The 12,822-nt window shown below is 48.0% G+C and overlaps 2 protein-coding genes across 6 annotated transcripts in view; one reads left to right on the top strand and one right to left on the bottom strand.

The window, feature by feature from the left end:
• Nucleotides 1-12,822, top strand: part of LOC134927186 (uncharacterized) — a 362,077-nt gene that overhangs the window by 347,657 nt on the left and 1,598 nt on the right. For all 5 annotated transcript variants that reach the window (XM_063921310.1, XM_063921329.1, XM_063921319.1 and 2 more), the window contains one exon: nucleotides 11,590-11,669. In XM_063921310.1, coding sequence (XP_063777380.1) covers nucleotides 11,590-11,669 — 80 coding nt within the window. The remainder of the gene's footprint in view (nucleotides 1-11,589; nucleotides 11,670-12,822) is intronic.
• Nucleotides 11,178-12,822, bottom strand: part of MED28 (mediator complex subunit 28) — a 69,092-nt gene continuing 67,447 nt past the window's right edge. The window contains exon 6 of the mRNA XM_063921389.1: nucleotides 11,178-11,507. The gene's annotated coding sequence lies outside the window, so the exon portion shown is untranslated. The remainder of the gene's footprint in view (nucleotides 11,508-12,822) is intronic.

Below are 12,822 nucleotides of genomic sequence, written 5' to 3'. Positions count from 1 at the left end.
AGCTTACTAGTAAAAAGAAAGTATGTATTAGGTTTTTTATTTTCAGTGAGCTTCTGCTGGCAACAGACTCACTGCTACGTGGGACTAAGGGGAGAGAAGCAAACCTACCTGCTTGCAGCTAGCTTGTGCTTCTTAGGCTACTGGACACCATTAGCTCCAGAGGGTTCGAACACAGGCACCTGTCCTCGATCGTCCGTTCACGGAGCCGCGCCGCCGTCCCCCTCGCAGAGCCAGAAGAACAGAAGCTTGAAGATGACAAAATCGGCGGCAGAAGACTCCTGTCTTCATTTAATGTAGCGCACAGCACCGCAGCTGTGCGCCATTGCTCCCAGCACACTTACACACTCCGGTCACTGTAGGGTGCAGGGTGCTTGGGGGGGGGGGGGGCGCCCTGGGCAGCAATTGAAGTACCTTTTGGCAATAAAAATACATATATGCAGTCTAGCACTGTATATATGTAAAAACCCCAGCCATTTTTTCACAGAAAGCAGGCAGAAGCCCGCCGCTGAGGGGGCGGGGCCTTCTTCCTCAGCACACCAGCGCCATTTTCTATTCACAGCTCCGCTGGAAAGAAGCTCCCCAGGCTCTCCCCTGCAGTATCCAGATACACAAAGGGTTAAAAGAGGGGGGGGGGGGGGGGCACATAAATTTAGGCGCAAATTTGTATATACAGCAGCTACTGGGTAAACACTGAATTGTAGTGTAATCCCTCGGTTATATAGCGCTGGGGTGTGTGCTGGCATACTCTCTCTCTGTCTCTCCAAAGGGCCTTGTGGGGGAACTGTCTTCAAATAGAGCATCCCCTGTGTGTGTGGTGTGTCGGTACGCGTGTGTCGACATGTCTGAGGTAAAAGGCTCCCCTAAGGAGGAGATAGAGAAAATGTGTGTGAGAGGGTGTCTCCGTCGACAATGCCGACACCTGTTTGGATATGTGTAAGTGCTGAGGTGAATTTATTGCACAAAAGATTAGAGAACAGACAGGAAATCTCTGTCTGTCCCTATGTCGCAGAGACCTTCAGAGTCTCACAATGATCACTATCCAAAATGATACACACTGATATCGACACGGAGTTTGACTCCAGTGTCGACTACGATAATGCAAAGTTACAGCCAAAATGGCTGAAAGATATTCAATATATGATTATTGTAATAAAAGATGATTTGCATATCACTGATGACTCATTTGTCCCTGACACAAGGGTACACATGTTTAAGGGGAAGAAAGCCGAGATAAATTTCCCTCCTCTCATGAGGAAAATGGGCGGGAATCTCCAGACAAGAAACTGCAGCTTCCCACAAGGAATTCTCAGGCAGTATCCTTTCCCCACTAGGGCCAGGATGTGATGGGAATCTTCCCCTAGGGTGTCACGTTTGCCCAAAAGGTAGCCCTAACGTAACCGCTATTCTCAGGGATCCTGCAGATAGCGTGCACATTCTAGTACACTACTCAGACCGGCGATTGTGTCGGCATGGGTTTATAGCGCTGTGGCAGCGTGGACAGGTGCCTTATCAGCAGAGATTGAGACCCTAGTATGTATATGTATGTATATATATATATATATATATATATATATATATATATATATATATATATATATATATATATATGGGTCTGGGACTCAGGGTCGACAGCACAAAGGTCGACACACTTTAGGTCGACACCAATTGGTCGACACACATTAGGTCGACAGGGTCAAAAGGTCGACAGGAACAAGGTCGACATGGAAAAAGGTCGACATGAGTTTTTTATGTTTTTTTGGTGTCGTTTTCTTCGTAGAGTGACCGGGAACCCGAATTAGTGCACCGCATCCCCTCGCATGGCTCGCTTCGCACGCCATGCTTCGGGCACGGTGCCTTCGCTTCGCTCGTCACACTTTACCGTTCCAATCGTAGTCCACGTGGATCGTTAAGTATGAAAAGGTTCAAAAAAAGAAAAAAATCATGAAAAAATCATGTCGACCTTTTTCCATGTCGACCTTGTTCCTGTCGACCTTTTGACCCTGTCGACCTAATGTGTGTCGACCAATTGGTGTCGACCTAAAGTGTGTCGACATTTGTGCTGTCGACCTGGAGTCCGGATACTATATATATATATATATATATATATATATATATATATATATATATATATAAACAAACACGAGGAACCACTGCACTCGCCATTCCCAGGGGTTGGGGTGCGGTGGGCTGTGACCACCAAACTCAAATATACCAAACAAAGAACCCAGCACTCTCCTAAGCAGCTTCACCCACCTTAATGCTTTAATATACATCTAAATAAATAAATAATGGGGTTTTGGTTTATGAATTGTACAAATCATGTAAGCTTGCGGCCCACTCCACGGGACCCCATTTCACCGCAAGTCCTACTCTATCACAAACTTTCACATAGATTTTATAGAAATTATATAGAATCCTGGCTACTGCTGTTTCATAGAGGAAAATGTGCTTATCTGGTTTAAAGCTTACCTGCCACACCCATGGCTTTAAAAAGGTAAGACAGTCCCCAACACAAATATCACAACTAAACAAGTGTGCCTTACCTGGTTTACAGCTCACCTGCCAACAGACTACTGGCTTTCAAAGTGAGACAGTCACCAACACACCTAAATAGCAGCTGATCCAGGTTAAAGGTTAATGAGCCAAGGGGTGCATGAGAGAGAGATATGGTCACAAATGGGCCAATTAAAAATTAACCCTGTTATACAAACAAACACGAGCTGCTATTTAGGTGTGTTGGTGACTGTGTAGGTGAGCTGTAAACCAGGTAAGGCACACTTGTTTAGTTGTGATATTTGTGTTGGGGACTGTCTTACCTTTTTAAAGCCATGGGTGTGGCAGGTAAGCTTTAAACCAGATAAGCACATTTTCCTCTATGAAACAGCAGTAGCCAGGATTCTATATAATTTCTATAAAATCTATGTGAAAGTTTGTGATAGAGTAGGACTTGCGGTGAAATGGGGTCCCGTGGAGTGGGCCGCAAGCTTACATGATTTGTACAATTCATAAACCAAAACCCCATTATTTATTTATTTAGATGTATATTAAAGCATTAAGGTGGGTGAAGCTGCTTAGGAGAGTGCTGGGTTCTTTGTTTGGTATATTTGAGTTTGGTGGTCACAGCCCACCGCACCCCAACCCCTGGGAATGGCGAGTGCAGTGGTTCCTCGTGTTTGTTTGTATAACAGGGTTAATTTTTAATTGGCCCATTTGTGACCATATCTCTCTCTCATGCACCCCTTGGCTCATTAACCTTTAACCTGGATCAGCTGCTATTTAGGTGTGTTGGTGACTGTCTCACTTTGAAAGCCAGTAGTCTGTTGGCAGGTGAGCTGTAAACCAGGTAAGGCACACTTGTTTAGTTGTGATATTTGTGTTGGGGACTGTCTTACCTTTTTAAAGCCATGGGTGTGGCAGGTAAGCTTTAAACCAGATAAGCACATTTTCCTCTATGAAACAGCAGTAGCCAGGATTCTATATAATTTCTATAAAATCTATGTGAAAGTTTGTGATAGAGTAGGACTTGCGGTGAAATGGGGTCCCGTGGAGTGGGCCGCAAGCTTACATGATTTGTACAATTCATAAACCAAAACCCCATTATTTATTTATTTAGATGTATATTAAAGCATTAAGGTGGGTGAAGCTGCTTAGGAGAGTGCTGGGTTCTTTGTTTGGTATATATATATATATATATATATATATATATATATATATATATATATATATATAGCAATGAGAGCGGCACTGGGAGTCGTGATGAACAAAGTGAAGAAATCAAGTGCTTTTATTGGATCTACGTTTCGGGGACGCAGCCCCTTCGTCAGGATCCTGACGAAGGGGCTGCGTCCCCGAAACGTAGATCCAATAAAAGCACTTGATTTCTTCACTTTGTTCATCACGACTCCCAGTGCCGCTCTCATTGCTATTGATACAGAAGGGACTCTTCCAGGAGGTGAAGGCACGGGGGCAAGGTTTTCTCAACGCTGGGGAGCGTATGGTGTGCCGGGTCACACTGCATGATATATATATATATATATATATATATATATATATATATATATATATATATATATATATATATATATAAAAGATGCTGTCTTAAGAGATTTGTATGTACATATATATATATATATATATATATATATATATATATAAAACATGCCCAAAGAGACACGAGTATACTGGGTCCTAGAGTCAAAGCTATGTCGATTTCTGCTTGACGTGTCCTGTAGAATATGCAATGGACAGATGATGCCGACTTAAGAGGCATATGGAAGGCAGAGGATTGTGTGGAGAAGGGTTCTCGGACCTGTTCTCCACAACTATAGCTGGTAATTCTGATATTTGCCTTATATTCCTGCAAAGCCTAGGAAAGCACGACATTATCAAATGCAGCCTTTCAAATAAAGAAACAAGAAAGTCCGAGGTGCGTCCTTTCTTGCCAGAGGCGGGGGCAGAGGAAAGAAGCTGCACAACACAGCTAGTTCCCAGGAACAGAAGTCCTCCCCGGCCTCTACAAAAATCCACCGCATGTCGCTGGGGCTCCACAGGCGGAGCTGGGCCCGGTGGGGGCGCGCCTTCGTAAGTTCAGCCACAAGTGGGTTCACTCCCTGTTAGATCCCTGGGCAATAGATATTGTGTCTCAGGGATACAAGCTGGATTTTGAGAAGATGCCCCCTCCCCGACGGCCTTGCCGGCTTCCCCCCACGAGAGAGAAACACTGTTAACTGCAATTCACAAATTGTATCTTCACCAGGTGGTGGTCAAGGTTCCCCTCCTTCAACAAGGAGGGGGTTATTATTCGACCATGTTGTAGTCCCGTAACCTAACGGTTCGGTGGGACCCATATTGAATTTAAAATCCCTGAACACATACCTGAAAAGGTTCAAGTTCACGTTGAAATCGCTGAGAGCGGTTATTGCAAGCCTGAAAGGTGACTCGGGACATAAAGGATGCATACCTTCAGGTCCCCATTTATCCACCTCGTCAGGCGTACCTCAGAATTACGGTACGGGATTGTCATTACCAATTTCAGAGGTTGCCGTTTGGTCTCTCCACGGCCTTGAGAATGTTCACCAAGGTAATGGCGGAAATGATGGTGCTCCTGCGGAAGCAAGGTGTCACTATTATCACGTACTTGGACGATCTCCTCATAAAAGCGAGATCAAGAGAGCAGTTGCTGAACAGCGTATCACTTTCTCTGGAAGTGTAACGGCAACACGGCTGGATTCTATATATTCCAAAGTCACAGTGGGTTCTTATAGCTCATCTGCTTCTCCTAGGCATGATCCTAGACACAGACCAGAAAAGGGTTATCTCCCGATAGAGAGAGCTCAGGAGCTCGTGACACTGGTCAGGAATCTATTAAAACCAAAACAGAGGTCAGTGCATCACTGCACTTGAGTCCTGGGAAGGAGGGTGGCCTCATACGAGGCCATTCCATTCGGCAGGTTCCATACGAGGTCCTTCCAATGCGACTAACTGGACAAATGGTCCGGATCACATCTTCAGATGGATCAGTTAATCACCCTGTCCCCCAGGGCCAGGGTGTCTCTTCTGTGGTGGCTGCAGAGTGCTCATCTTCTCGAGGGCCGCAGGTTCGGCATACAGGACTGGGTCCTGGTGACCACGGATGCAAGCCTCCGCGGATGGGGGGCAGTCACTCAGGGAAGAAACTTCCAAGGGCTGTGGTCAAGTCAGGAGACTTGTCTGCACATAAATATACTGGAACTAAGGGCCATATACAACACCCTGAGTCAAGCGGAGCCCCTGCTTCGAGACCAACCAGTGCTGATTCAGTCAGACAACATCACTGCGATCGCCCATGTAAACCGCCAGGGCGGCACAAGAAGCAGGGTGGCAATGGCGGAAGCCACAAAGATTCTTCGTTGGGCGGAAAATCACGTGCAAGCACTGTCAGCAGTGTTCATTCCGGGAGTGGACAACTGGGAAGCAGATTTCCTCAGCAGACACGACCTCCACCCGGGAGAGTGGGAACTTCATCAAGAAGTCTTCACACAGATTGCAAATCGATGGGAACTGCCACAGGTGGACATGATGGCGTCCCGCCTCAACAAAAAGCTAAAAAGATATTGCGCCAGGTCAAGGGGCCCTCAGGCGATAGCTGTGGACGCGCTAGTGACACCGTGGGTGTTCCAGTCGGTATATGTGTTTCCTCCTCTTCCTCTCATACAAAAGGTGCTGAGAATTGTAAGAAAAAGAGGAGTGAGAACAATACTCATTGTTCCGGATTGGCCAAGAAGGACTTGGTACCCGGAACTGCAAGAAATGCGCACAGAGGACCCATGGTCTCTGCCTCTCAGACAGGACCTGCTGCAACAAGGGCCCTGTCTGTTCCAAGACTTACCGCGGCTGCGTTTGACGGCATAGCGGTTGAACGCCGGATCCTAGCGGTAAAAGGCATTCCAGATGAAGTTATTCCTACGCTGATAAAGGCTAGGAAGGATGTGACAGCAAAGCATTATCACCGTATATGGCGAAAATATGTTGCTTGGTGTGAGGCCAGGAAGGGCCCTACAGAGGAATTCCAGCTGGGTCGATTGCTGCACTTCCTACAGTCAGGAGTGTCTATGGGCCTAAAATTAGGGTCCATAAGGGTCCAGATTTCGGACCTATCCATTTTCTTTCAAAAAGAACTGGCTTCACTGCCTGAGGTTCAGACGTTTGTTAAGGGAGTGCTGCATATTCAGCCCCCTTTTGTGCCACTTTGTGATCTTAACGTTGTGTTGGATTTCCTGAAATCCCACTGGTTTGAGCCACTTAAGACCGTGGAACTAAAGTATCTCACGTGGAAAGTGGTCATGCTGTTGGCCTTAGCATCGGCTAGGCGTGTGTCAGAATTGGTGGCTTTGTCATGTAAAAGCCCCTATCTGATCTTCCATATGGACAGGGCAGAAATGCGGACTCGTCCCCAATTTCTCCCAAAGGTGGTATCATCGTTTCATTTGAACCAACCTATTGTGGTGCCTGCGGCTACTCGGGACTTGGAGGACTCCAAGTTGCTGGACGTAGTCAGGGCTTTGAAAATATATGTTTCCAGAACGGCTGGAGTCAGGAAGACTGACTCGCTGTTTATCCTGCGTGCACCCAACAAGCTGGGTGCTCCTGCTTCAAAGCAAACTATTGCTCGCTGGATCTGTAGCACGATTCAGCTGGCTCATTCTGCGGCTGGATTGCCGCATCCAAAATCAGTAAGATCCCATTCCACAAGGAAGGTGGGCTCTTCTTGGGAGGCTGCCCGAGGGGTCTCTGCTTTACAGCTTTGCCGAGCCGCTACTTGGTCGGGTTCAAACACCTTTGCAAAGTTCTACAAGTTTGATACCCTGGCTGAGGAGGACCTTGTGTTTGCTCATTCGGTGCTGCAGTCGTCCGCACTCTCCCGCCCGTTTGGGAGCTTTGATATAATCCCCATGGTCCTTACGGAGTTCCCAGCATCCACTAGGACGTCAGAGAAAATAGGAATTTACTCACCGGTAATTCTATTTCTCGTAGTCCGTAGTGGATGCTGGGCGCCCGTCCCAAGTGCGGACTTTCTGCAATACGTGTATATAGTTATTGCTTAAACAAGGGTTATTGTTATGAGCCATCCGTTGAGCGAGGCTCAGTTGTTGTTCATACGGTTAACTGGGTAAGGTTATCACAAGTTATACGGTGTGATTGGTGTGGCTGGTATGAGTCTTACCCTGGATTCCAAAAATCCTTTCCTTGTAATGTCAGCTCTTCCGGGCACAGTTTCCCTAACTGAGGTCTGGAGGAGGGGCATAGAGGGAGGAGCCAGTGCACACCAGATAGTACCTAATCTTTTCTTTAAAGTGCCCAGTGTCCTGCGGAGCCCGTCTATTCCCCATGGTCCTTACGGAGTTCCCAGCATCCACTACGGACTACGAGAAATAGAATTACCGGTGAGTAAATTCTTATTTTAGTGAGTGGTGAAATATTGCACGGACAAAGGGCGTGCGACGGCGCATACAGGGCACGATGAATCACCTAGTAGGTGCTGTGGTTGGGGGAGAGGCGGATGCGGGGGAGACGTGGATGGGGAGTCGCTTGGGGGAAGGACGGGTGCAGGGGTGCCGCAGATGGGGGAGGGTGTCCGGAGGTGCTATGGTTGGAGGAGGTGCGTATGGGGAGGTGCGCGGAGGGGGTGGGGAGGTGCTACGGGTGGGATAGGGTTGGGGGAGGGGGGGGCCACGAATGGGGGAAGGGGTCCGGAGGGGCTGCAGGTGGGGTATGGGCAGCCATGACGGAGGTGCTGTGGGTGAGGAGGAGCGGGAGCACCACGGGTGGGGCAAGGGGTCTGGAGGCACTGCGGGTGGGGGGAGGGGCAGGTAGCGGGTGCTGTGGATGGAGGAGCGTGTCCAAAGGCGCTGTGGCTGGTAGCACCCCCTGCGGCTGAGTGAGTTGGGATAGGTGAGATGGGGAGCCGCAACGGGAGGCGGCCTCATCCTGTGGCCGAGCTCAGCCACCCTCCTAACCGCAGCACAGGAGCAGGGAACCGGGAGGAGGACGTGGTGTCTTTCAGTGAGTCGGGAGACTGGGAGCCGCGGTGGCTGCAATGGCAAGAGGCAGCCTCATCCTGTGGCTGGGCTCAGCCGCCCTCCTAACCGCAGCACAGGAGCCGGGAGGTGGAGGACGCGTCCGGCGGGGAAGATGGCAGCTAGGTATTTGGCAAGGTCTGTGACTCTATGACTGTGACTCCGCCCAGCGTTAGCCACACAGTCACAGAGTGACATATCTGGGCAATTATATAGGAGATATATACAGTGCCTTGCTAAAGTATTCACCCCCCTTTACATTTTTCATGTCTTGTTGCCTCACAACCTGGAATTAAAATGGATTGTTTGAAGGTTTGCATCATGACTTTCACAGAACATGCCTACAACTTTGAAGATGTTTTTTTTTTTGTGAAGCCTCCTTCTTCATCTCCAAAATTGAGGATATCAGACATGACATCTCCCCGTCACCCCTCTGCTGCCCCACTGCCCCCATCATCCCTCCCTTCCATCTATTCCACCCTGTCCTTCCATCCCACTTCAGACAAGGAAGTCCACTCCCTCATCTTATCCCCCCCCCCCCTCCATCTGCCCCCTGGATACCCTTCCCTCCCCGTCTTCTCTGCTCCCTCTCCCCCACTGCCTGCTCCCATCTTGCTCACCTCTTTAACCTATCGCTCTCTACCGGCATCTTCCCCTCACCATTCAAACATGCTCTGGTCTCACCTATTCTCAAAAAACCCAACCTCGACCCTTCATCACCCAATAACTACTGCCCCATCTCTTTTCTCCCTTTCGCCTCCAAACTACTTGAACGACTGGTTTACAGCCGCCTCACAAACTACCTCTCTGACAACTCTATCCTTGATCCACTACAATCTGGCTTTCCTCCACTCCACTCCGACTGCCCTGATGAAAAGTCACCAAGGACCTGCTTTCGGCCAAATCCAGGGGCCACTTCTCTCTGCTTATCCTTCTGGACCTCTCTGCTGCCTTTGACACAGTGGATCATCCTCTCCTCCTCTGCACACTCCAAAACGCTGGCCTCTCTAGCACTGTCCTTGACTGGTTTTCTTACCTCACTAACCGCTCCTTCTCTGTGTCTGCCTCCGGCACCACCTCACGCCCTTCCCACCTCACGCCCTTCCATCCTTCCTGTTGGTGTCCCTCAGGGTTCTGTCCTTGGCCCCCTTCTGTTCTCCCTGTACACCTCTTCCCTGGGTGCGCTCATTACCACCTCCATGCTGATGACACAGTACTCTACCTCTCCTCTCCTGATCTGTCCCCCTCTGTCCTCTTTCAGGTTTCCAGCTGCCTCTCCGTAATCTCCTACTGGATGTCTGAGCGCTCTCTGAAGCTCAACATGGACAAAACTGAACTCATCATCTTTCCCCCATCCAGAGCAACACCCCCTACCAATATCTCTATCACTGTTGACAACACCACCATCACCCCCGTTCCCCAACTCTGCTGCTTGGGCATCACTTGACTCCTCCCTCTCCTTTGCACCCCACATCCAAACTCTGGCACAATCCTGTCAGTTCCAGCTACGCAACATTGCTCACATCAGCCCATTTCTCTCCCAGATTGCAACTAAACTTATCATCCACTCACTGGTCATCTCACGACTCGACTACTGCAATGTTCTCCTCACTGGCCTCGCTTGCTCCCCTCCAATCTGTTCTGAACTCCGCAGCTAGGCTTATCTTCCTCTCCCGGCGCTCCACATCTGTCACTCCCCTTTGGCAAAATCTACACTGGCTCCCATTCCCCTACAGAATCCTCTTCAAACTCCTCACCCTCACATACAAAGCCATCTCTAATTCCACTGCTCCCTCCATCTCCAACCTCCTCTCCCTTCATACTCCCTCCCGCCCTCTCCGGTCGACCAATGACCATAGCCTCTCCACCGTCCTGGTGATTGCTTCCCATGCTCGAGTTCAAGACTATGCCCATGCTGCACCCCTTCAGTGGAATGCACTTCCCCGCTCCATTAGACTCTCCCCGACCTTGCAAAGCTTCAAACGGGCACTAAAAACCCACCTATTCATCAAAGCATACCCTCCCGATCCATAACCTAGTCCTGAGGCCGCTCCTTTATCCCCCTGCCTCATGCCTTGAACATCTCAGCTTTGCTTACATACTGCCATCAGGCTACATCCAAATTGCTTGCACCTCATGTCATCTGTCTGTCGACCCTTCCCACTAGATTGTTAGCTCCGCAGAGCAGGGCCCTCTTTCCTCTGGTTATCTAAGCCCTCTTCTCAACACATTTCACTCGCAGCTCTCCCCTACTCAGCAACCATCTTTACCAGCTTTTTCTCCTGCTGGTACAGACTCATCTCCATCTATGATCACTCCCTCACTACTTACATTGGTCAGAGCTGAAACTCTGCATATGGTCGTAAATTCACCCAATCCTCGCTCTAGTTTTAAATGTAGCTTTTACCCATTTTCCTTCTCACCCTGCATCTGCCTATTTATGTCGAAGCAACACATGATCATTAAGATGACAAGTAAAAGTTAGACCAAATGTAGTGCGCTAGTCAAATATAGTAGAATGATACTTCCCTCACAATTCCTTTAACATGTGGTATCCCATGTATTTCAGACAAATGGAATCCATATATAGGGAAGAAAAAATTCCAAATATAGTGTAGTATGTTAAAGACAATAACAATTTTAATACAATCAGATATAAACTGTCCATATGACCATTGTAGCAAATGATATGGCAATCAAATGGTAATGGGTGGAAAATTACCAGAATATGGTGCAAAAAAGCCTTAAATAATGCCTTTAGCAATGTGGTTTGCTGCTGTGTTATCCACATATAACTTGAAAACAGAAAAGTGAAGATGGAGGTTTACCAGAATTAAACAGGGTATGTGCCTTAAAGATGCCAATTTGGGAAGACAATGGCTCCGGAACCTTTCTCCAAAAGATCACGCTACTCCGTCCGTCTGGTGAATCTCCCTTCAGCAGTGGTTTCTCCTGTCAAACAGAGCCATTGCAGTTTAAAGTTATCTCAGATACAGGATATCATATAAATATTTAAAATTGTTATTTCATTTAGATGGCTACACGGATACAACAGGTTTTAAATGATGTACAACGCACTTTCTTAAACAACACAATCACCCTTTATAATGAAAGGTAAGACAGAACTTTCTTCAGAACTTTGCACACCAAATTCTAGTATACAGCCTAACTTGAAGTTATTTCTCTGTAGCTCAGACTGAGATCTTCCCTCACAGTTTGTGCTTGTAGTGGATAGTAAGACATTTCTGGTCATGGGGCCTAATTCAGACCTGATCGCAGCAGCAAAATTGTTCTCTAATGGGCAAAACCATGTGCACTGCAGGTGAGGCAGTTATAATATGTGCAGAGAGAGTTACATTTGGTTGAGTTATTTTGTTTCTGTGCAGGATAAATACTGGCTACTTCATTTTTACACTGCAATTTAGACTTCAGTTTAAACACACCCCACCCAAATCTAACTCTCTCTGCACATGTTATACAGTATCTGCCCCACCTGCAGTGCATATGGTTTTGCCCATTAGAGAACAATTTTGCTGCTGCACTCTGGTCTGAATTAGGCCCTTAGACAGCTGTCAGTCTGGTAATAGTTTGCACAAGTTCTCTAAAGTACACAGCCACCACACAGCCATGTCACCCTCCACATCTACAGCCTCCACTCCACATCTAAAGCCTCCCCACAGCCATGTCACTTCCACATACACAGCCATCACACAGCCATATCACTTTCCACATCCACAGCCGTCACACAACCATGTCACCATCATGTACAGCAATCACACAGCCATGTCACTCTCCACATCCACCACACAGCCATGTCACTCTCCATATCCACCACAGAGCCATGTCACTCTCCACATCCACCACAGAGCCATGTCACTCTCCACATCCACAGCCGTCACACAGCCATGTCACTCTCCACATCCACAGCAGTCACACAGCCATGTCACCCTACACATCACATAGCCATGTTATCCTCCACAGCCATATCACCTTCCACATCCACAGCTGTCACACAACCATGTCACCCTCAACATCTACAGCAGTCACTCAGCCATCACACCTTCCACATACACAGCCATGTCACCCTCCACATCTGTCACAGAGACATATTATCTTCCACATTCACAGCCGTCACACAGCCATGTCACCCTCCACATCATCTTCCACATTCACAGCAATATCACACAGCCATGTCACCTTCAACATCCACAGCCATATCACCTTCCACATCCACAACTGTCACACAACCATGTCACCCTCAACATCT

The sequence above is a fragment of the Pseudophryne corroboree genome, chromosome 1 (genome assembly GCF_028390025.1).
Source record: "Pseudophryne corroboree isolate aPseCor3 chromosome 1, aPseCor3.hap2, whole genome shotgun sequence".
Lineage (NCBI taxonomy): Eukaryota > Metazoa > Chordata > Amphibia > Anura > Myobatrachidae > Pseudophryne > Pseudophryne corroboree.
Note: the sequence above shows the minus strand (reverse complement) of the source record. Positions and strands in the feature narration are given on the sequence as shown.